This window comes from Sphaeramia orbicularis, chromosome 10 (assembly GCF_902148855.1).
Source record: "Sphaeramia orbicularis chromosome 10, fSphaOr1.1, whole genome shotgun sequence".
Classification (NCBI taxonomy): domain Eukaryota; kingdom Metazoa; phylum Chordata; class Actinopteri; order Kurtiformes; family Apogonidae; genus Sphaeramia; species Sphaeramia orbicularis.
Genome location: NC_043966.1, coordinates 34,538,635 through 34,564,359, shown reverse-complemented (window position 1 = coordinate 34,564,359; position 25,725 = coordinate 34,538,635). Strand labels below are relative to the sequence as shown.

Genomic DNA, 25,725 nt, shown 5'->3' with positions numbered 1-25,725 from the left:
CAGTGGTACCCTGTAAAGTGCAGGTTAATACTTCTGTAGTACATGTTATTTGAGTCAGCTTTCCCATTATATGGTTTGGATGTGATATAGATATGCAATTACAGGGCCAAAGTGCTACTGAGGAAAATGTTGGAATTGTAAAAGAAGCTAAAGGAAAATGTATAAATGACAGCAATTGATGGAGTGATGCACATGCATAATGTAATTAGTCTGTTCTTGACTAAGAAAAACCTTAAAATATTTTCAGAAATGTGAAATTATTTAAATTTTTATTTGTAACCTTGGTAATAATTGTAAAGGAATTTGTTAACAAGCTACTAAATTATGTTCAAAGCTTCAAATGCAGCCTGCGAACCTTACTTTTGTGCTGTGTTCAACCGCTGCTGCTCAAAGCAAATGTAAAATATAAAATGAATCCTCAAACAACTGCTCCAGCAACCTCGTTAAGACATTATTTACTTTCATCGTTAGCCAAGGAAGAGGACACTAAAAATCTGTCAGCAGCCTGAAACGCCTGCTCGAGTGTCTGAGCACTGTTTAATTGTGCCATTTATCAGCCAAAAAAGCCTACACACTCATAAATAAACACAATGCCCATGCAAAAGAATTATAAAAATGTCACGGCTAACCCACAAGTGAGGCCAGTGTTGATGCATATTAAGCGATTTAGTCAGTGAAGGAGTGGAGCAAAAATATGATGGTTAATTTAAGAGTCATTAAAATTGTATGAATGTGCATTGCGCTTGCTTAGAGTGGGATTTTCTCTGATCGGTAACGAAGAGGGAGAAAGAGCAATACAAGCTGCCACACATTGTGGTCTATAAACTCACTGATTGATCATGGTAGAGGCAAGCAAACCTGAGAGGGAGGCCCAATCAATGTTTCTGAGACTGAGAAGATAGCATGTGTTTGTGTGTATGGGCATGTGTAGGTGCAAGTCTGTGTGTGTTAATGTGTGCTTACATGCAAGTGTAGATCCAATATTTTGTCTGTATATGCTTACAACCTTGCGTGTATTGAAGTGCAAGATTGAATGTGCGTGCGTGTGTGTGTGTGTGTGTGTGTGTGTGTGTGTGTGTGTGTGTGTGTGTGTGATTGTGCGCTTCCCTCATTTGAGGAAAGACAATGTTCTACATTCCACTGGGGAACAGAGTCATTACCGAAGCAGGAACTCAAGCCTGGAGGCCACGGCTCTGCATGTAGTGTGAATAGATCGAGCTAGTTTCTCACTGAGACGTGCTGTAGAACACACACTCCGCCATTACCAGTGCCCTGCAGTTCAAACCTCACTCCCACCTTATTTCAGCTGAAAAAAATAGGTAAAGTTGACAAAAACAAACAAGTATCTCACTGTGACAGATGTGAGGGGAAACGATCAGTGCTTTGAGACTGCATCTCATGCAGGAATTTTTATGTCAAACATAAAGTGAGAGTGTTAAGTGAACATTAGTGTAAGGGATGGGGATCTGGACAAGATTGAATTCCCCGAGTCCGCAGCTGAGCTTTTTAACCCATCACTGAAGAACATGTCAGCTCTGAAGCCCTCTGCTGCCCTCTGTTGGTGACTGCACCTCACCCACAGTTCCCACGCGGTGCAGGTACAAACATATGGCATCTGTCTATCACCAAATAACAGGTGTGTGAGTGATTCTTCCTTGTCCCACTCTGCCCCTCTTCTTTTGTCAATTTTCCCTCTTGGCATCAAGCATGGCTGGGTTAATTTCCCCTGCTGCTGACACACACAGGTCGTTAGCATGGCCCACAGGAAACTATTGTTCAACCATAATAGATGACAATCAGAAGTAAGGGTCTGATAACACCTGCTGTCACCCAATGCTCCGTCTGTTTGCCTCTGATTCTTCTCCTTTTATTTTCTAAATATCTTTCCTTCCCACTAATGTGTTAAAACCCAAGTGCAGTTGCTTTGTGATGTGCTCATACTTGCAGATATATTGTACATTTCACTGTAATTTGTAGTTTTTTCTCCCCTGTTTCTCTTGTACTCTTAGCCACTAAATTAAGCATGACATATCTGGGTTGCGATAGCCCTATAACACAATAGTTAATGCTTCTATACAGTACTGAATCTCTTTTGATAACACAAATGTACACACACTCTACACACACACACACACACACACACACACACAACAGCCACCAGCCCTAACCCACACACAAAGCTACTTCCTTTTATAACCTCAATATGTGCTTCTTCTGAAGGCGTTTCTTCTTCCTTCTACATAAATCTGCAAACTTATTTAATTCCATTCAGACAGTTTACCGACCTCTTTCTTGGTCCAGGTTTCTGCATTTTCGTGCATCCTTCTAGTACCAAAAATGGGTTTCCAGGACCTGCAATCATAAACATTGTTATAGACCTCCAACATGCTCACAGTGTGGTACAATGGTGTTGATTTTGATTGACACCACTGGTGATATGTAAAAAAATATGAATATTTACAGTATTAGTATTAGTCATGGTAAAAATTCCAGTCACATCACATACATACGCTTAAACCACCCTTGATCTATAAACAGACTGAGAATGAAGGGGCTTGATTGGCTGTGAGAATGATTGACAGCTGAACGAGTGGAACCTTTGAATGTGAAACTCAAAGGAAAGAAGGGAAGCGTGTTTGTGCAGGTCCCAAGGGGGGAAAAGCCTGGGTTTCACACACGCATGCATGCACGCTCATACGCACGCACACACACACACACACACACACACACACACATTGTGATCTTGCTCTACTTTGGGCTGTGCTCCACATGAAAGCGTCAATGCTTCCTGCTGTTTGAGACGAGCTGTGTGTTGCACTGCAAAAGAACATACAGGTCTGTATATACATGTAGACGGACAGGTCTGTGTGGAGACCAGAGCAGGTGAGATTGTATCTACTATGGCTTTTGTGGGATGTCTTTATTCTTCTTTTTTTTTTTAAACTTATTTCTTCCTCTTCTTATCTCTCTGTTACTTCCTTTTCTGTCTTTTCGGATTGTTTTTTTTTTCCCTTATTCCTTTTCTCTCCTTCTTTTCTTCTTCTCATCCCTGCTTTACTTCTTCCTTATGTCCCCGGAGAGGGAAATGAATGAGTTTCATTCACATCCTTAGAGCCAGTCAGGTAAAACACAAAACACCAAATAACATTTTTTTCATTGAGTTTTCAGCATGTGTTTTGTTAATTTCTATCATAGGAAAAACAGAAAATTTATGCATGTTTTATCCAAACATTTAAATTTTGCAGAAAACACACTATTACATGTTTAATTAGAACCATATTTCTCCCTGTCAGTGTGCTACTGACTCATCATTCCCTCAAAATAATATTGAATATAGAAACTGAACATTTCACCGTGTTCTACAAATGGTACAACACAAACGTGGAAGCACTGCGCCCTTGACTATCCCCCTGCTGAAAGTAAGTCTTAGCCAATTAACAACGTCTTCCACTAGGTCTACACGCACACACAAACACCCATGTGCGTGCACTCACACAAACCCAAACCTCGCAGCTCATGGGACTAAACCTCATTAACTGCTCTGAGACAGACACTCTCTCTTTAATCAATCCTTTTCTAAGACTGTATGCACATGGAGAAACAGTGACAATACAACACAAGCACATACACAAACACACACACACACACGCGAGGAGAGAGAGAGACAGAGAGAGGCTTAGATACATTCGCACAGTGGTCTCCCAGAGAGAAAAACATGGTCATTTGCCAGGGTGATTCAACTCTAAAACACCCTAATTACATCGACAAAGCCACTTTGTTTTGGTGCTGGATAAAATGTGAATGATTTAGCATATTATTATTATGCCTCTGAAATATTAACCAACCCCTAGGGACTTTATCTGCTCTTTTAAATATATGCAAATTATTTTATTTTGGTTTGGTTTGTTTCCAGTGACTTTTGTGAATTGTGTTTGGATAATTAAATGAATGCGTGCAGATGTAGAATCGCAGGCAGTGCCTACATGATGATGATCTGCCAGATTAGCATACAAATTAGGAATGTTGCACCTCGACTGCTAATCGACTAACTTTTGTTTTCACTTCAACCTTGACCTATTTGAAACATCCACCCAGTGTCTGGCCTTGGAGTGGAAATGTAAACACTGTTCCCTGGCTTTTAATTGATAAGACTCATTTGATAATGTCCTTCATTCTGAATATTTCTCATTTCTCTTGTTTCGAATTCTTTCAATTACGACTGTCCTCCTATCTCGTTGGGTGGTTCTTCACATTACACCACAGTTGTACTCAAGTTGCAGCTCTGCATTGACTTTGCAATGTAAGCCTAGCTAGAGAAGTGTAAAAAATAAAGGTGGGTGAAATTGTCTACCTCAGAGTGAACCAGGTTTCAAGTTTGAGAAGTTCTTTCAGACGATGCAGTGGACCTGGAACAGTTGATTTGCAGAACGCCAACATTTCAGCTCTGTCTTACTTCACTGATTGCCTTGTGAATCCCTGATGGGTTCCGCTTCGTACATAATCATTTCCCTAACATGGGATAATTTGATTCTATTACTCTAACAACAGCGCAAACAAATTGCCTACGTAATTTATTGTGCCAATAACAGCAAAAACAGATGTGGTAATGGTACTGTGGCTTTCCAACCTCACATTTATATGGACTTAAACCGAACTGGATCTAATCATCACAATACACTCATGAACACCCACCTCAAGGTTTACTTGGTGCATTTTCTGTATCCAAACTATGGTTTGGCTAACCAGTGACCCTAAATCTCACACCGTCTCAGCTCCAGGTCTTTTTTTGTGCAAGTTCCCCTCAGTTTTTCAGCTTTTATCAGGGGAATTTCCTGTGAGGAGCTTCAAGACACAAAAATGTATGTCTTAAGCCATGATATATTTACTAAAGCCACATTACATCCCTCCTGCTGTACCACACAGGCCCTCTGCTGCTCTCTCTCCTGTTCGCTATATCTCTCTATTCACTGGTGTTCCAGATGCCCTCCAAAGCCCTCTGCTCTGTCCCATTTCTCCCATTGCCTCGGGTCCTTTTTGACACCCCTGGCATGTTAATGGGCCAATCAGAGACACTGTCCTTGAGAATCTCACTTTGGCTCATTTTCATACCCTCCCTCCTCCCTCAGATTTATAACCTCTGCAGCTTACAGCTCCAGATGTTTTGTTCTGGTTTTTACTCTCTGTAATTGCTAATTCAATCTGGTTGTAAAGGAGCAGATGCTCTCAGGACTTGAGCATACCTGTGTGGGTTGCTATGTGTGCATGCGTGCGCTTCTCTCTCACATGTTCAAAGCAACAGGATTTACTGTAACACCCTGACTCATGAACATAAGCCAATACAATTACAACAAACCCATTTCCTCATGCACAAGAACAACACAACAGCAGTTTTAACTTGCAAAAAAAATCACACTCTGGCATCAACTTCCATTATACACCAAATTACTGTCACCCTTAAATCACGGCTGCTGAGGTTTGCTGGTTTAGCAGCACTAAGAGTTGGCTTTGGAGGGCCGAGCTGTGGTGGGAGCCTCTCATCAGCCTCCTCACATTTTTTTATCATCTTCAATCCTTTTTCTCACCAGAGAAAGTGGCAATCCAGCCCAGTTTAGAGAGAAAAATAAACAGACTGGTTATCCACAGGAATGTCAATGCTACTTTAGTCCCATTAGGAACATCTGTGTGTGTGGTTTGAGATCACAGCGGGTAGTCTCGGCAACTTTGAACATCTGACAAGTGGCTTCATTGTTTTAGCATATTTAATACTTACATACTGTGCTAGAAATGCTCTGTGCACACACTTATTTGCAACACATTTACATGAGGGTATACATCCACACAAGCGCACACACACACATCACTCTTTGCTCAAAATGCCCCCACATACACTCAAACACTTGCACACAGTGGTCCTGTCATGTGTCATGGAGACAGGGGTCAGATACTGTGTGATGTGTGAGGGTTATATCGCTTGGGAAAAGGACTAAAGATCTTACCGGAGCTGCAAGAGGGCCAACAATAACAGCCTGAAGTATAACAGCAGTGAAACCCTCTCACTGACAGGAGGAAAGCAGGGCCCCAGTGAGTGACTCCAGAGATCACAACCTCTTCTGTGGGCACAAAGATGGGTGGGATTCTTAATTCATAGCTAATGTGCAAAACAAAGAACATTGTTTTCTAAAGACATTGTAAAACTGCAAGAAAAAAGCAGAGGGCGTTTAAATAGATTGGAAGCACATGTTTGCAGAGAAAGAATAATAGCAGAGTTAGAAGAGGGGTCTTTTTTTGTGAAGCTGGACACATTCCCAAATCTAGATGATATTCTGACCACATTTGTCATGGGAACTTCAGCCATGTAAACACAGCTTGAACCCCCAGTGGTCACACTGACTGACACACACACAAACATTCACCCCTGTAGAAGACTCAGCAGGCCTCTGGAGCAGAAAAGTCAGAGTGCCCCCTAGTGTGTAATTGCGTTACAATTACATCCTGTAAATCTGATCTGTCTGTTTCCTTCATCTCAGAAGTTTTAAATGTCAGTTTGGCTTTGATAGAACAAATGAAAACTCAAGAACACGTGTAAATGTGGTTGTAAAATATAAAATCACCAGGAAGGGCTGACATTCTGCCAAATTCCAAATTCAGCTGCATGACTTTTCTAAAAGCTTCTCCTTCTATGGATACTTAAACAGTGAAGGAATGTTAATTAAAGGTGCAAAAATTTTGTACCGCTCTTGAGTAGAATTTTGACATACTCGTGCTTAAATATTCTCATTTCAAGGAACTTTATACCTCTACTCCACTGCTTTTCAAAGGAAAATACTGTACCTTTTCTTTATGATACTTAGATTTTTTTTCTTTTTACAGAAAAACATGATATGTATTAAGATGAGATATGACTTTATTGATCCCACCCTTGGGAAACTGCAGTGTTAACAAGAGCAAAAATACAAAAAAAGAAAGTGCAAAAAGACAGGCAGAAACATTCAAGACTGAACATGAAATATAAAAGACAATCTCAGACTCAGACTCAGTTTTACTGTCATTCGATCAATGGTACATGAAAGAACAAAATGTAGTTACCCAGGTCTCAGCTTGTAGCATAAGAAGATAAAGAACAAAATCTAAAATAGAATATATAAACGGTAAGTAGGGTAGAATAAAACTACCATAAAAAATATGCAAAAAATTTTAAAAAGATAAAAAATAACAAAATAAATTCTTAACATTTACAAAATTTCACAGTATGCAGCAACAGTTAAAGTGATGGTGCATAAGCAGCAGCATGAGCAGCAGCAACAGTAAAATAAAGTGGCAACAGTGAATAAAGTGGCATTGTTCAAGGTGCATGGTAGACAGTCTATGGGGGCAGTGTGTGTGTGTGTGTGTGTGGGGGGGGGGGGTTGAGCAGTTCAGCAGTCTGACTGTATCCAGATAGAAGCTGTTTTTCAGTTTAGATGTTTTTGCCCAGGTGCAGTGCAGCCTCCTGCAAGAGGTCAGGGGGGTAAACTTCTTTTTATATTAGTTGTTTTTGTACATATATACATATTATTTACATGTTTGTATATAGTTGTAAATGAATTTATGTATGTCATCTCATATTGAACCAAGAAAAGCACTCGGAGAGTGCAGACTTCTACCAAGACAGATCTGCCCCCTCCCCCGATCACCACCAAAATTTAATAATTTCTTCCTTGTGCCAGTATCAACGTTTCCTGAAAATTTCATGAAAATCCATCCATAACTTTTTGAGTTATCTTGCTAACAAACAAACAAACAAACAAACACGCACGCAAACACACAAAGCAAAGTGATCACAATATCTCCTAGCCGAGGTAATCATCTCCCAAGTAATACATGAGGTACATGTTCTCATGTGTATCTGTTATTGATCAAAACAATTCATTTTCTTTATCTTTAATAATAACCCTTAGAAAGAACTTTTATTGTTGGTACATTAAAGGTCATTTTGCTATTAATATAATCTAATTATAGGATAAAACAGAATAGAATAGAATAGAATAGAATAGAATAGAATAGAATAGAATAGAATAGAATAGAATAGATGTTTTGAAATTTTTTCTTACAATACACAAAACAAGGATATGGACATAGAAAAAAAAATTATAAGGAAATACACAAGCAATTAGAGTATGGTCATGTGACCATATGTTATGGACCATTTACAGTGTTAATTAGTTTTTTGACTGCATGAACTCAAACTAATTCTAAAATATTTTCCTTTATTTGAGCTATGTGCAGTGTATGTGCAATATTAACAAGACAAGCACTCAGAGAGCACAGACCTTTGCCAAGACAGATTTGCACCCCCCACCCCCCAGTCACCACCAAAATTTAATCATTTCTTCCTTGTGCCAGTATCAACATTTCCTGAAAATTTCATGAAAATCTGTCCATAACTTTTTGAGTTATCTTGCTAACAAACAAATATGCACGCACGCACGCACGCACACAAAGCAAAGTGATCACAATACCTCCTGGCGGAGGTAACAAACAATAACAAAAGAGCAGCATTTTTGAGGATGTGCCTTATTGGTTAATAATGTGCCATTGATAGGCAATGACTTGTGAGACACATTCATAAGTAATATATTACAATATGCAAACAGGTTGGGTTTTGAATTGGTGGAAGTGCTAATCTGTGCTTTCTGATTACCTCCGCCAAGGAGGTTATGTTTTTGCCAGGGTTTGTTTGTTTGTTTGTTTGTCTGTCCGTTAGTGTGCAACATAACTCAAAAAGTTATGGACAGATTTGGATGAAATTTTCAGGGTTTGTTGGAAATGGGATAAGGAAGAAATGATTCAATTTTGGTGGTGATCGGGGGTGGGGGGGCCCACGGGGGGGGGCCACTGATCAGCCTTGGCGGAGGTCTACGCTCTCCGAGTGCTTCTAGTTTAGGTATTCACTGGAATTTTTTCAAATATTTGATTAGTTAGACTAATTCGATATATTGCCCAACTTTACAATAAATTAATAAAAAATACTTAATACATGCTACATGACACAATGAATGCAGTTTAGTTTTCTTATGTGTACTCCAAAGTCTATGAGTTTTACTTAAGTAATATTTTGAATTCAGGGCTTTTATTCTGTGAACATTTCTATTCTGTCATATTTCTGTTTTTACTTAAGTAAAGCATCTGAGTAATTCTACCACCTATGAAATTAAAAATAAAAAGATTACTCTGATGCAATTTCAGAGCAAAAATGTTTTTGCGGATCAGCTTTTCACATTATCCCTTCTGACATCCTGTTTTCTCTATAATTCATAGCACCATGAGGTTAAAACAAACACACACGAAGTCACCCCTACACACACATGTACATGTATCCTATACATCAGTGTAAAGAATTCTGATCTTTAAGGACACTAAGGTTCTTCAATCAAAGCTTTGATTGAATACTTTGCCATCCTCAGCACTCACACACTCACAAATACACACACATTGTTGACAAGGAGTGTCTTGAGCAACATCATTTACCACTTAGGCCCCTCCCCAAGGACCATGCCATTCTTAATGCGTGGCAGATAGGTTGATAGCTCTGGTTTCTGTCGAGAAGTGCATGTCAATCAACAGCTCGCGTCAACGTCACTGAGGCAAAGTGTTTTTGAAAGATCTTTTTACTGAGTGCCTTTCTATCCACTTTTTTCCTATCCACACACATACAAACACACTCACACATGCACAAACACATACACAACCATTTCCATCTCAGCAATCACTTCTCCTAGAGTTCTCCTCTTTGGACGTGTAACAGTAATTGAGGTTGCTCCCTTGGGTGCAGTGCATTCTGGGCGGTTAAGTGCTGTTTCTTGTTGTTTTTTTCTCAAATGGGTTGTATTTTGGCTATTGTGTTGTTTCTTCCTGCTCTTCTACAGAAGTGTAGGCAGTGGGCCATATTTACACGTATCATTAGAGAATAGAGACTCTGTCAGATGTGGGGCATCCGAGGGCTTATTTGCCCACCGCAGTATCAATCAATACGACAAAGTGTCTTTATACTTTCGGTCGACTCCAAGCCACATGAGAATTGGGGGGAAAAATATTTGTAAGGTGGATGAAATAGCACCCACCATTCATTTAATCATTTAAAATAAATAGTGAAGCAAACATAGCTTCATAGGTGTGCTCATAGAGACTACACCCACTGCGTCTAGGTGTAAGGTGACAGTCAGTCAAGGGTGTTCACTTGTTACTCTGACCTCTATCCATACTCACCACATCAGGCCTGGCTTGAGTACACCTCGTGACCTTTTTGCACGTTGATGACGTTGTCCGTCCAGAAGAGGGAGTGATTGATCTGGATTGACACAAACAGCCAGAGCCCTGCCTGGCCTGTCACACAGGATCACTGGGTCATTGTAGCATGCCTGAATGCCAGATGAGCAGGAACTAGGAGCACACAGGGTGGTGACCTGCAGGCTTATTATATATCCTATAGTGTTGAAGAAGCTGGAACACAAATATATGTAACAGAAAGTCAGAGAATAAAAGGCACTGTGCATCTAACCTAATGACTCTCAAGTTTTAGAAGGTACTTAAAATGTAAATGGTAATGGTAAAATGTAATTTCAAGCATCATCAACAGGTACACTCTAATACCTGAATTTAAAGACATAACTATTAAATATAAAGGTTGTCTAGCTGCTTTTCCAAATAAGACCATTTTTATATCTAATTCATTGATATTAAGTTACAACAGTACAAACTTGACAGCTGCATTTCCTGCCTTGGTCCAGTTGTTGTTTATTATCTGCAAAAAAATAAGTGTGCTCGTTCCTCAAAACTAAAAAGAACTACATGTCCGGTGTTGCATTACGTACGTTTGGTGACGTTACATTTCCGTAGTAACCTTTCCTGTCTGCCTAGTGGTGTGTTTGCGCCTCCTGTCTTGAAAGAGAGGTGAAGAAGAGTTTACTTTTCTGAGTTCAAGGTTTGGTTTCGGTGTTCGTCTGGAGTGAAGGGTTTTGCCGAGGCAGAAATCCCATTTTCACATAGCCAACATGCTGAACATGTGGAAGGTTAGGGAGTTGGTTGACAAAGCGTGAGTATCGCCAATTATATGTGGTCTTCTTCGTGTTAATGTTATTTGTGTGGAGTGTACCTGTTTGAAAGAGACACGTACCCAAAACTTTGACGTCACGTCACTGGAACAAGTTAGCTAGCCTGTTTGCTATTAGCGCGTTAGTTGGATGACTTTGATAAATGGTATTAGTAATAACAACGAACACTATTTCTCTGTAACCGCTATTCTACCGTGTCCTTCGATGCGTGTATGACGATTTTTGTACTGTTCTGAGAAAGTTAAGGGTGTTGTTTTAGCGTTTTGTCCGACAGTACAAGCTAAGTCACTTAGCTATCAAGCTAATTATGTAGCCCTCTTGCTCGGCAGTTAACCTAGCCGACTTGGCTAGCTGGCTAAGCTAGTTTGACAGCTCCTGGGCTCAGTACAGATCGGTCATATACTTAAACGTATAAACGCTACGTTAAAGCACAGATGTTTTTGTTCGGTAAAACATAAGATAACGCCAACATGTGGTTAAAGTTAGTTTCCTGTTCCTGTGTGATGACACTTGTAGCTAAGTTATTTGATAGAGGCGGTAGTTGTCTATCTTAACTTTACTCTACTTGGCTGGGAGATTACCTACTGTGTTGACAGCCAGGTTGTTTTGTTCAGCAGAAAGTCCCAAACTGTTAATCAATTGAAATTATCCACACAATATAACTAAAGTATAGGTAAAGTAAGAAACTTGCATGTTTTATGACACCCTTATAATGTGTAAATCAAACGTTATACTAGATTAAAAATCATTTGCTGAGAAAGTAAACACAAAACTACAGCAGCCTTATAAGATTTCCGAGAAAACAACATTCATTGCAAAGCTCTGATTTATTTATTTTTATTGTGATGTACAGTTGTTATTAAAGCAAAACGGGGTAAACAATGGGATCCAAACTGCTTATTAATCAGTAGCCAGTGATCCTACAGTGTTGTGCAACTCGGTTGGATGATGTCCAACAACTCATTTTAGGAAGTGATATTTAAATTCTAACCCGATTAAATTTTAGCTTTTTCTAGATTATACAAGTTAAGACAGACATCAGCACAATTGTGCTTACATGTAAGAAACTCCAAACAAAAAAGCAGTCACACTCTGGAGTCTGAGTATTTGCATAGTAAAGTGTTAGTTGGAGTCCAGCCCTGTGTGGTGGGTGAGCTAAAATGTCATGGCTGGATTTAATCTATAAATTGAACTAGTCTAATGCCTTCAAGATTCTTGCATTTATTGTTGTGCTTTGATGCTGGTTTACTTTCAACTGCTGACAAAATGTGAGCTCTTTGTATTAGGGCTGTGGTAATGTCGGTGCACTATTGTTTTTTCCCTACAAAGGTTTAATGGTAAATTTTGCAGATCCAGACAATAACATGTTTTAAGTCTATCCAAGAAAGCATTCCAGCTGAATGCACTGGTTTCCCTGGAGTGTGACCTACTAGAACTTGCGTTACTTTCATGAGAAAGAAAAGAAACAAGAGAGGTGGGGCAGAGCCAGAGTGTCAAAGATTAAAAAGGAAAGAAAGGGAGTTAACATGTTCATTGTCCTCCTGGGTTGCTTGAAATGCTTAGTGAAAGACTGTGTTTGAGGATTTTTTCAGTTTACACCAATGTAGAAAGTATTTCTAGAAAGTGCCACCATGTATTGGTTTCTAATGCTGACAAGTGTAGCAAAGTGCAGCATTTCCTGCTGTATGATTAAGCTCAGTTTTTTGCTGAGGCAGAGTATGCAAGCAAATGTCTTATCTTGTTTCAAAGCAAGTCTTGCATTGAATAAAGAAGACGTGCAATAAGTGACCAATGAAATACTGTTGTACTAATAAGTAACTGCAATTAAACCATCTACAGCAGGCATACAGACATGTGTGGTAATGTGCCACTTGTAATTGAGAATCACAACTTCCGTTTTATCTGGCTCTTATCTATAACTTAGGCCACCAATGTGTAGAGATAAGATGTTGCATCACTCTTCAATATGCGCTTGTGTATTGCTGTCGTTCATGCAAATATGAAGCATTATGCAGTATCACTAACTATAGCTAGAGATAGTTGTAGGATACATGACATTGATGCACACACAAAACGGTCACAAGCGCCACTCTTGTATTATTATTATAAGTGAAGGCTGAGCATAAATGTGATGGCCTAAACAGAAATTCAAACTCCTGAACTAAAATAAATAAAGAATTCTGCCCTCAGAGTTCAGCTTCATACAGGACAGGGCTTGTTAGCTTGACTGTCCAGCACAGCTGTTCTAAATTAGTTGTGAGAAACATTTTTTTCTAAAAGAGAGTATGTTGTCAGTGTTGTAACTGTACCCTGCCTTTTAGAGTAGTAATACAGAGTGTTTCCACAACCACAGAGAGGGAGTGTCTCCACCCATCAAATCAATGTTGCTCTTTCAGGCCTTGTAGATTTTATTGCTGATGTGGCAGTAGTTTGCATAGAATGAGGAGATGCTGGGTTAAAATGTGTTTCCTCCCCATTTACGGATTGGAAATTAGACTGAAACTGTCTGAATTTTAGATGATAGTACAAACATTAAAAATAAAGCTCAACCTTTAATGGCTAGAGTTTACATATACACATACACACTACATATGAAGTTGGTACATTCCTCAGTCAACGTGCAATATAAACCTTGACTAGATAACCAATTGAATCTTTTATTTTCTCATCTAACTGCTGTCCTGCTAAGTGTAATCATGGCATACCTCTTTCAGGTGTTTTTAAAGTCAAAAGTGGAAGTGGCAGAAAGGTTTAGTGCTCCACTGGGATTGATATAGACTAATGTCTGTTTAATTTGTTGAGTAATCAGCATGTTCACAAACCACCAGGAGTGCAAAGTACATTCACAGAGTAAATATCTCTTCATTTCTATATTCTGCATTGTTGAGGTAAAACCTTGTGATTCAAAACAGAGCTACCATTTGAATTCATGTTTGTTTTGTAGTAGGTTTCCCAGAGTATCTACAGGAAAGAGCCTACACATTGTGAACATAACCCTTCATACTGTATATAGGATTATAATGAATTTACTTGTTTACGCTTGCCTGTTTGGTGTTGAATAGTGGTTGAAGGAAAATACACACACGCACACACACACAAAGATCTCACTTTTGTCCTGTTGGCCTCTAAAAATAAGTCTGAAAGGACAAGTGTAGGGGTGTGGTTGTAATGAGAGTACCTTTCATCTATTATTGTTCATGCAGTATGCTTGAATGGAAGCAATTTGAATGATAATGCCAGGTATCATGTAGAACATAGGCTGTGTAATAAGAGATGTTTATGTTCTCTTTCTAATCCTGCTTTATAGAACCAACATGGTGATGAACTATTCAGAAACAGAGTCTAAAGTCAGAGAGGCCACCAATGATGACCCCTGGGGACCATCAGGACAGTTGATGAGTGAAATTTCTAGGTAAGGATGTCCTGCTGAGAAGCCCCAAGGAAATTTGTAGACCAGCTGTGATTTTTCAAGTAAAAATAAACATTTGCCTCTCAAAATTAATCTGCTGGTTCATGGAGACACATAAACAGAATAGCTTATCTACTATTGTACTACTTAAAGGACAGTCCTCAGACAATTCTCTCTCTTCTGTAAATGTTTTTATAATCAGAGCAACCTTCATGTATGAACATTATCAAGAGGTGATGGGGATGTTGTGGACGCGCATGCTGAAGGACAACAAAAAGAACTGGAGAAGAGTCTACAAGGTTTGTCGCTGCTTAATTTCAACAAGATACAAATTCATAATGCAGGGTGATACTCGTTTTTATGGCTACAGCGCTTTGGACCATTAATCATTTGTCAAGATCAGTTTAAAACTAACAATATTAAACTGTAAACCCAAATTTATGTCAGGCAGGATGTGGGTTTCAAAATAAGATAAAACATGATCATTGATCCCACCGTGGGGAAATTTAGGAAAGTAATGATTAACAGAAAAGCAAGTAAAATTTTTAACAGTGTAACACTACAAATAAATATTTTTACATTCTCTGCATGTGGGACAGCAGTTAAGTAATATCTTTAACATAACAAGTTAAATATAATGGTAGATGAGTAAGTGAGACTCTATAAAACACTCCTCTAATTTCCTTGAACTGCTGTTTTGTGTGTGTTTCTCAGTCTTTGCTACTGCTCGCCCACCTGATCAGGAATGGGTCAGAAAGGGTAGTCACCAGTGCCAGAGAACACCTCTATGACCTGAGATCATTAGAGAGCTACCATTTTGTAGGTAAGGTCATTCGTCAAAATTCTCATCGCCCATCTTCACATCGCTTGATTAATTTTTTGGTTTTATGTGGTTCTCTCTGCACCTCAGCATTTCTGAATGTTTATTAACAATGGCCCCAGTGTGAGTGGTAATGAACGATGAATGTACGCCCTAAGCACTGCTTAGTCCACAAACCATTTAACAACACGCACACACACACACCCCAACAGCAGATTTAACTCCTCTCAAGCGTGCTGTTTTCATGAACATTGAGCTTTACCTGTATATATACATGTTTATTTTTATTGTACATTCTCAAATCTGTGTAAAATTTATTATAGAAATGAGTATCTCTGTCTCTGTCGGTTTCTAGATGAAAATGGGAAGGACCAAGGAATGAATGTGCGTCAGAAGGTGAAAGAACTGGTAGAGTTCGTTCAGGATGATGACAGGCTTAGGGAAGAAAGGAAAAAGGCAAAGAAAAACAAGGACAAATACATCGGCGTGTCCTCAGACAGCATGGGATACCGGAGTTATTGTAAGTGCTCTGATAGGCAAGTTAAATCCTCCTTCCCTGTACCTTGTCATAATTTCTTTCCAATCATTTTTTCCTTTTCTGCCTCTGTTCGCCATTTTTATATTTCTTTTCTTTAGCTGGTGATAGATATGACTCCAGTGATGGCAGAGGAAAGTGGGATGATGACTGGGAAAAGAAAGGACAATTCCCCTTCAGTGAGAAGTTGGGGGAGATCAGTGACAAGATTGGCAGCACTATTGATGATACCATTAGCAAGTTTAGAAAGAAGGAAAGAGATGACTCACCAGACCGATATAGGTAAGGAGGCATCATCGTGTTATATCGCAACTTAATAAAATGCAATAAAAACACTAGAACTGGTTCAGCATTTGTAAACTAATTGGTAGTGTTACCAAACTGTTATCAAACTATCAAATCTTTGTATCGATGGTAGGGGGTTAAACATGTAATTATTTTTTTTCCTTTTACACTTTTATTTTGCACAATTCAAATTAGCGTTGTTCACTGAAGTATGAAAACTGATCCAGGACGCTGGTGTCAAATCAAGGGTGAATTACATGGTCAATAAACATGTATGACCAAATTTTCAAAATGTCTTTGCGTTTTGGTTTTATGTTGTTATTTTTCTGAGAGTCTACTTTTTTCTGATACACCCTGTATAGAAGCATGGACTAAACCTGTCTTTCTCCACAGTGACAATGAAGAGGACAGGGGACGCTCTTCTCACAATGGCCAGTCAGGAAAAGAGTTCAAAGATGAGGAAGAGACTGTTACTACTAAGAGTGTACAAATAGTTCAAGCAACAGAGACTACAGCAACACGAAAGAGAGGTGGGGTCCCGTCCAAGAAAGTAGATTTAGGTGCTGCAGCCAACTATACAGGAGACAAAAGCCCAGACATCAACACCACAAAGGTATAAAGTACCAGGGGATGAAAATGCAGTATAATGTGTATTGGTGTATGTATGCATGTCCTTTGTCTTAATCTTTTTAATATATGCCCTTTATTCCAGGCCCAGTCAGCAGCCCCCCAGCCTTCCAGTTCTGGTCTTGTTGATTTACTAATGGGTGACACAACACCCAGCCAGCCTGCTAATTCAGGTATTTTAAAATTAAATGTGCTTATTTTTTAGGTTGCCAGAAGTTACTAAGATTAGTGGTAGTTAATTAATCAGTAGAGCAGTAACAAATTATAAATTCACTTGCATTGCTTTTGTTATTTAATTTGAGAAACAGATCAACCATGGGTTTACTGTAGCATAACACAAACACTAGAAGAGAAATATGCACTCTTGCTACAAATATGTAGTTTATTTTAACATTGCATATTTGTAGAGAAATTTAGTGATTTGTGCCATCCTCATTATACATGTTAGAAAAGAGTTACATGTTAGACAACAGTGAAAATATGTGAAAAGACTGACTTATGTTACACTGAAGCCATAACTCAGTGGTTCACACACTGTTATGTTGGCCAGTTATACAGTCGCGGAAAAAAATATTAGGTCACCCTTGTTTTCTTCAATTTCTGTTCATTTTAATGCCTGGTACAACTAACGGTACATTTGTTTGGACAAATATAATGATAACAACAAAAATAGCTCCTAAGAGTTTAATTTCAGAACTGATATCTAGCCATTTTCCATGGTTTTCACGATAATAACCAAAATTACTTCTCTTACATCAATATCTATGGCATTGTACTGCCAAAAACAATGCTTTTTAGGCATTCCATGTTTTCTTTTCTGTCTGTTTTAGTCACATGACACACACAGGAGTTAGTACTTGATTACATAACCATTGTTTTTAATTACTTTTGATGGTCTAATAATTTTTTCCGCGACTATATGTATTGCCAAATTGCAGGAGAAAAAAAAAATCAGTGGAATTATCAATTTCAGGTCATGGTTGTATTTGTCATGAGGGACGTAGTTTTATCAAATTCATCAGATATTTACTCAGTATTTCACTGCAGAGAATGTAGCTTTTGTTTTTTAAACAATGTTGAAAAATGATTTTATATTCTTGCCAATTCTTTAAATTAGTCTAATTTGGCTGAGTGGTTCACATCACATTTTATTGCAAAGTAACTGACTCAGAACACGTTAATTACTGCTTAACATCAACTCAGGAGTCAGGAGTTTTGTTTTAAGCAATTCACTTTGCGGCAGACACCTCCACACAATGACAACAGAACTAGACTTCATTTTCAGTCACAGTACCCAGCTGCTGATGCCAGCTTCCGATTTTGGGGACAGCAGGGGGAGGGAGTTGATGTATAGGAACTAAGTGCACCAGATGTTTTCGGAGTAGTCCCTGGTGAATGGAGAGGGCGGGAGTGCTGAACAGATGTTGGGTCTCACCACCTATCCACCGCCACTACCCCCACCCCTCCCTTTCTTCTAGTCAATACACTGAAGGAATGCTAACTATGTTAGAATGACACCTGGAGCTCACTACTTTCAAACTGACATGTGTATGTTGATTTCTCAATGCAGATCTGATCAGTGGATTTGCTGATTTCTCCTCACCTGCTGCTTCTGCTGGCCTCACTTCAGGATCTGGTTGGTGTCAGGACTTTTTAGTTTTTGTTAGTGTGCATGTGTGTGCTCTGCTGTGCTGGTGTAACCATACTGCTAGAATATTCAGAGGGATGCTGGGAGGGAGCCCTGGCCATATGGAGCCTGCTACCTGCTCTGCATAACAAGAACAGACACACATCAACTCCTGTTATGGATGACAAGGAGACAGGGACAGAGGAAGAAGTTGGTGGGGGTGGAGGAAGCTCAGAGAGACTGAAAAAAGGAGAGACACAGCAAGCAATGAAAAATGAAAATTTAAAGCATGGCACCTGTGGTCACCAAGATCGGCCTGGATAAAACTAGACCAATCCAATGAAAAGTCAGCTCCTTTATTCTAAACTGCAGTGACAGGTCCAGTTTTGCTTGCGTGACTGTTTGAAATTATTTACATAGTTCACAGTACAAACATCACTGTACAGAATTAACCTTTATCTTTCTCGTCTCTAGCACAAGTCTCCAGCAGTAACGGGGATTTTGGGGAGTGGAATGCCTTCCCTGGAGGTCAGATGCCCACGTCTGCCCAGTCCGCTGACACTGGTGGAAGTGACCTTTTTGGAGCCATGATGGCAGGTACTGCTGCTGCTCCCGTCCCAGCCTCAGCTCCAGGCTCAGGTGCCCCCTCAGCAGACTTATTTGACTTGATGGGGCCAACTCAGTCACTCACCTCCTCCCAGAGTCTCAACTTCAGCATGAGCAGCACACAGAGCATGAGCAGCACAGTCCTTCCTCAGTCGAGGTCACAGGTATGCATGGTTGCACCCATATACATACAAGCATTGTTTACTTAAATTATTTATTTATGTGTACCTCCTTGCACTACTCACAATGAGGGCACAAATGATACTGGGACATGAATGAAAATAACCATAGATGTCATGATTTTAGGGAATGTAAAGCTCAACTGAAAGTTACAAATGTGTCTCACCAAATCTGACCACTGTAGTAGCTCTTATTCAAGAGGTCCTACCTGAACCTTTCCTTGTTTTGTTCTCTTCTGTAGTGGTGTTAGTATTGTAATGTTCTTGTTGATTTTCCCTTTAATATCAAGTATCAATATTTTAAATAGAGCTGTCGGTCAGTTAAAGACAATGAACCAAGCAGCAGCAAAGTTGCCTGATTAGTTGCTTCTCTATTCTTAAAATCAAGTTAATTTATATACAAATCCTGTATTTTAATAGCATATTTTAATCATGAATTATATCTACAGATTTCCAATAAAACCGTCAAGGCCATGAAAATGTATTAACATGAAAAGCATATATCTTCAACGCACTAAAAGAAATAATAACAAAAGTACCATCTGATTCCAAAACCACCAAGACCATCAATTTCTAATATGAATGTTAATACAATATGGTGGTAATTAACATCAAAAATATCATCTATATTCATGTGCAAATTGATTTTTTTTTTTTTTTTTGAAGTTCTGGGATGGTCCAACAAATAACAAAAGAACAACAATTTTGCTGAGTGACCAGAATGATGAATCTGTATGGCATGGTAGAAGGTTTGAATATAATTAGGATTGGTATGTGATGTAAAAATCATACAGAAGTGTTTTGACATAAGAAATGATCAGTAAAAGAGACTTTGAAAAGCCATTGGATTCAGAAAACATCAATATTACCACAGTGTAGCTGAGAAATGTTGTCGAATTAGTAACAAAGTAACCTTACTGCATAACAGAGGTCAGAGGTCAACTGCCTCAGGAGGTAAACAAAATCCAGCTGAGTTCGTTGGGTTTTTTTTTATATGCTGAATATTTCATATTAGAACCTACAGGGGCCAAGATCAGGAAGAAATAGTGGAAAATAAACACCTTCCTTCTGCAGCTCTCTCCTATCAGTCCATAACGGTGGAAAAGACAAGTGACTTTTCCAAGCCTCCAGGAAAACTGACTTCCAGAGTGTAGAGCAGTAGAAGCTCATCCAACAGTCAGTTATGTATTTAACCTCCTACCTGTCTAAAAACTGACAGATCTGTTGGATGGTCATTATGTAAATCTTGTCAAAGCAAAAGAAAAAAAAAACAAAAAACTGGTGCATAAACCTTTAATTGCAAAAATTAATTTGCGTGTTACTTTATGACCCTATAAGCATTTTGAAAATTTCAACCGTTTTTTCCTTCCTTGTGGTTTATTACTCCTCGGCCAACTTCTGGACGAAGGGGTATTGTAATAGTTTTGTCTGTCCGTCCGTCTGTCTATTCAACGACATAATCGCATTATCTGAAGAATGCATTGAGATATCTGTACCAAATTTATACTGTGGATGCATCTTGGCAAATAGGTGACCTTGACCTACTTTTTCGAGGTCAAATGGCCTTGTGCAGTTATAATATCTGAGTACTTCCAAATATAAATATGTATGTAATAAGTTTTACACAAAGACAATCTAATCTAAATTATAGGGCAGTAACTTTCAACAGAATCTTACACTATATTTTTATGAAAAGCGTAAAAATGTGCAGCATGTTATGTTACTGTTTGTCGCCTACATCATATAATATTGCATGTGTAATAGAGATACGCAGTACCTCATGATTGAAAGATGGAGGGCAAGCATGATGGTAGAGGGTTAACATGCAGCCTCACCAGATGCTCATCTCCCCCAGAGACCGCCGACTCACCACCCACCCATCCTGTCACTGACATACAGAATGAGAGGAATCAGGTTTGATTTACAAAACATTAAAAACCCCCTACAAAAGCCTGTGGATGCTGGCTGGATTTTTGTGTTAAAAGGTTGTTGACCTACTTTAAAAACTTCCTTTAGTCTAGTTACTTTAGACAATATGTTTAATGAGAAAGATGCAGTAGGTTCCATTGACAGTGTCTAAGTTAACTGGGTCAGGCTTGAATCATGACAAGAAACCGAATCTTTTAATCATGTTTCGTCGTGATGGGACTTCTGTGTATTTATTGCTGTGTTTTTCCTCTGATTTCTGCATGCATTAGATGTCTCCCTAACATTTTGTGCTTTTTTTTTTCTGCCAGCCTCTCCCAAACATGGGGGGTCCTCTACAACCACAGCCACTGCAGTCTGTGCAGCAGGGAGTGGCTTCTCAAGGTGCCAGTGCTAAAGCGTCCCTCCCTTCCACCTGGACAGACCATTCTGTTAATATTAGCTTGGACTTCCTCGGCCCAGGAACGCAGCCCCCCAAGCCCAGCCAGCCCAGTCTCAACACCCTTCAACAAGGTAAGAGAAATGATACAGGGTGCAACTGTAGCAAGGGTTCGCCTTTTCTTTTAAGATACATAAATGAGGTTTACAAGCAGCTTCTCAACTTGTGACAAGAGAATTTCTCGGTATGACTACTATGCAAACCAAGTCCAGTGTGAATTTGCATTGTCATTGTTCCCATTTTCATCAGAAAAGTCCCTTCAGATACTTTCAGATGATTGTGAAACAGTTCGAGGCCTTTTTATCTGACCCTGTTAAATTCTGAGCAGCAGCTGGCTGCTTATCATTCATCTACCAAAGAACCCACTAAATATTTTTTGGATTTTATAATTTCATAAAGAATGTAAAGCAGAGATGTAATCTGTTAGTTCAGTGCTTTCCAATCTTGGGGTTGGGACCCCACGTGGGGTCGCCTGAAATTCAAATGGGGTCGCTTGAAATTTCTAGTAATTGATAAAAAAAACAACTTACTAATAAAATGTATATGGTGAGTTGAGAGAGACAATCACAATACATAAAAGACATGACAAACTGAAACTGAAATTGAAGCACTGTGGTAATGTTTATCTTTCAAATGTTCATTGTGGTCAGTTTCAGATGCTGCAGCTCTTTTATAATTCATAGTTTGAGTTATTGTTTGGTCAGTAGTAATTGTCAGCCTTGTAAATCCAAGCTGGACTGACTGTACATATCCTGACCAAGGAAATGTTATTAATTAATTAATTCTCACTTTGTGCAGTAATCTATACCTGGCTTTTCTACCTCCGTCCATAATAATATACATTATATAGTCTAAATGTTGTCTAAAATTGTTTATTTGCAACATAGTATAGCAAACTATTACACGATCAAATTCAAATTAATTTTAGCAAAATGTCTCTGTTTTGAATGTCTGGGGTCACCAGAACTTTCTGATGTTAAAATGGGATCATGAGCCAAAAAAGGTTGGGAACCACTGTGTTAGTTGATAACTCAAAATAGTTAATAATATAGTCAACATTTTTAATAAGCATCAACTTTTTTATTTTGGATGGAAGTGTGTTTTTTTTCTTTCCATTATTGTTATGTCAATGTAGGTGGAGGACCATGTTAACAATGCTGTGACAAAATCCCTCATATTGGCTGGATTCTTCCTATACTCATCCCTAATATTAATCCATGTTTGGTGTAAAACAGCTTTAAAATGTGTGACTTAGACTCATTGAACATGTTCCCTGATTTCCAGGTAACCAGCCACAAGCCAATATGCTCTCCCAGGGATTTTCCAGTATGAGCCTTGGAACCACAACTGTCAGACCACCTGTAAATCCTATGATGCACTCTGGAGCTGCCATGGGAATGGGCATGGGGATGACCCCAAACCAGGGTATGATGGGGATGGGCATGGGCATGGGCATGAACATGGGGATGCCACACGCAGGTATGACCATGGGAATGCCCGGTGCAATGGGGATGGGAATGGCTATGAACCCTGCAATGGTCCAACAGCCCAAACACGATGCCTTCGCAGACTTCGGCAACTTCGGAAAGTGAGCTGGAGAGCAAAGATTCCTGGAGGAGTGGTGTCCTGTCTCTCTTTCTCTCCGTCCATTGGTGAAGGATTGTTATGAGCTGCAAACAAAGAGTACTTGAATTATGTCAACTATCATAAACCAAGACCCTGCAACCTGTTTTTTTTTTTTTTTTTTTTTTTTTTAAGACTAATGCTGTGTAGTGATCTGGATCTACAGTACCTGAATGTTTGTGTTGTTTGAACCAATGATCTGTCTGGCCTGGGGTGATGGTCAGACGGTCACACTGTCAATGGGTGCCTTGTTGGTTAGATTTGAGTCGGTAAGAAAAAGGAAGAACGCGTCACCATGAGAATGTGGGGAGATTTGCTTTGTAACCTCAATCAAGTCAAATCACCAGAATAGCAAAAATATACATATATACAGTAGCTGCATAATTTTTTTTAGATGCATTTTCAATAACTTTCCTGAGTGATACGTTTGACTTACATGATCAGCCATTTTAATTTCTTTCTAATGAACATTTAAAGATGACAAGTTACCTCTTATTTGTCCTTGCTCTTCCTTTGATGTGTAAATAGAATCTGAAGCCCTTACAAGTAAGTTATGAAGTCTTTTTATGAGAGCCAGTGACAATGTGTAGAGTCATGTCATATAGGCCAAAACTGATATAAAATAAGACCATAAACAAAGGTACAATGACACCTCTTTTTTTTTTTGTACATAAGTGTCCACACACTCCAAATGTGGCCTGTTAGTGCTACAGTCAAAATCCCGAATGAGTGTTTATAGTTAAAGCTATTGAATAATTTTCAAAGATTTTCTGTTAATAGACTATCATATGTGGCCTTTATTATTGAGATATATGTATATATAAATAATCAGTTTGCATCCAAATGAGATAATCAGTAGGTAGAAAAGGCCTCATCCTGGGGTTGGGGGTTATTAATTGCAGCACACGGTGCCTGAAAGACCTTTGCCTTTCCTCTTCAATTAACCTCTTTAAAGGAAACTGTGTGACTGTGCAGTGTTGAGGACATATACCAGAAGGGCTGTTCTGTGCAATGTACAAACATCTACTGTATGTTTGTAGTTACACCTCAAGCCATGTATATGGCCTGTATACAGATACCAGATGTGGAATTGTGTAGTTACTTCACTCATCTGTTATTCTGTTTTGTGCCTATTTCACAATCGCCGCCCTCATCAGGCCAGTGATAATTTCAGTTCTCCAAAAACACTCAAAGAAAATATATAGTGACCTATTCAGCACCCAAAGTGTTGATGCAGACGTTTGAGACTGCATCATGTATCCTGTGAAACATTTAGTGGTGCATCTCTGTAAATGCTGCCTTCTCACCTTTTGTCTTCATTAATATCATACATTAAAAAACAGCTCTCTTGACAACACTGTTGCTGTCTTAAGCATTTGTCAGTCCAAGATTGCATGTTGTGCAACTCATCAGGTACAGTGGATTGTGTAAGAGGAAGCACTTTTACCAGCTGCGATGCAGTCTGAATGCAATATGCTGAGGTGGTTAGATGAAGATATGTTGATCGGTAGTGCAGTAGAAGACATCTCACTCATCTGTACACCACCTGGTGTGCCTAAATAATGTGTTAGATGCACAGCATTGGACCTCCTGGTTCAAGTGCCTGCTGATAGTTGCCTCCTGGCCCTTGTAGTGAGTAACTGTTAAGTAAATTATGACCATGTGACACTTTTTGGATTTCAGTGATGAGATAAATAAACCACTGACCAGAGGAAAGGGCAGTGGACTCTGGTCCTGAGCAGAATGCAGTTGTATTTTTGGACTCTCCCAAGGGTCAAGAGGGTCAGCACACTAACATTCAGTAGCCTTGCATCAGAGTCTGAAGCATTATAATGACCAAAATCTGTTTGCTATTTTTCTAAAATATTTCAGTAGGTTATTTTATTCATTTTGTTTTCTACTTTCAAAATGTTTTGATCTTCGTTGAGATGGGTTTGTTACTGAAACACTAGTATATGCAAATGTTTAAAGAAAAAAAAAAGAAAATCCTTTGAGAAAATGAAATTTTTGCATTACTCCCATTTTGATTTGATTTACACATCAAGATTTATCTACAACATTAAACAGTTGATTGAAATTTGGTAATGGTGTGTGTTATTTGTTGTGCTGTATCATTAGCCTCATTTAAAAGAGCTTCAAGCAGCAGAAGTGAAGCCACTGCACTCAACTTTGAAATTACATTTAGTTGATGCGACATAGCATCATCTTTTGAGGTAATAAAAGAATGGTATTTATAAATTACATTAATAAGGCTGAGAGCCAAGAGGACCCAAGTTATTAGCTTTAACAATAATGAATAAGAATGAGTGGGTGTCAAACAGCAGCCAACACCAGTGCAGAGGCTACCAATACCAAGTGCCTTAAACCATTCACTGAAAAAGAAAACATTCCATGACTAAAAAGTTGTTAAACTTCTTAAAGACACAATGTTTTGTATTACTGGTGCTCCAACATGACTCTTAACTGATTAAATGGCCTGATTACTGTGGTATGATACACATGAGACAAAAACATGGTATAATTGTGGCCCAGCTCGTGCCCTTCTCATATTCCATCAGG

The 25,725-nt window shown here is 39.0% G+C and overlaps 1 protein-coding gene and 1 long non-coding RNA gene across 2 annotated transcripts; one reads left to right on the top strand and one right to left on the bottom strand.

The window, feature by feature from the left end:
* Positions 1–2,309: 2,309 nt before the first annotated feature.
* LOC115426730 (uncharacterized) lies at positions 2,310–10,473 on the bottom strand. The gene is made up of 3 exons (XR_003936393.1): positions 10,246–10,473; positions 5,997–6,110; positions 2,310–2,352 (listed from the first exon to the last, which is right to left on the bottom strand). It is a non-coding gene; the product is annotated as an uncharacterized LOC115426730 (long non-coding RNA).
* Positions 10,474–10,891: 418 nt separating this feature from the next.
* clint1a (clathrin interactor 1a) lies at positions 10,892–25,251 on the top strand. Its single transcript, XM_030144897.1, has 12 exons — positions 10,892–11,071; positions 14,398–14,502; positions 14,702–14,798; positions 15,214–15,322; positions 15,675–15,839; positions 15,956–16,136; positions 16,533–16,752; positions 16,852–16,939; positions 18,337–18,402; positions 18,868–19,163; positions 21,416–21,617; positions 22,828–25,251. The coding sequence occupies exons 1-12, from the start codon at positions 11,031–11,033 to the stop codon at positions 23,133–23,135; spliced, it is 1,878 nt and encodes a 625-aa protein (XP_030000757.1). The 5' UTR covers positions 10,892–11,030; the 3' UTR covers positions 23,136–25,251.
* Positions 25,252–25,725: the final 474 nt, after the last annotated feature.

Bases quoted from the DNA above. Each gene is read 5' to 3' on its own strand.
- clint1a (XM_030144897.1), top strand. From the start codon at position 11,031: ATGCTGAACATGTGGAAGGTTAGGGAGTTGGTTGACAAAGC. The intron at 11,072-14,397 runs GTGAGTATCGCC...CCTGCTTTATAG, and splicing joins AGGGAGTTGGTTGACAAAGC to AACCAACATGGTGATGAACT. The intron at 14,799-15,213 runs GTTTGTCGCTGC...TGTGTTTCTCAG, and splicing joins ACTGGAGAAGAGTCTACAAG to TCTTTGCTACTGCTCGCCCA.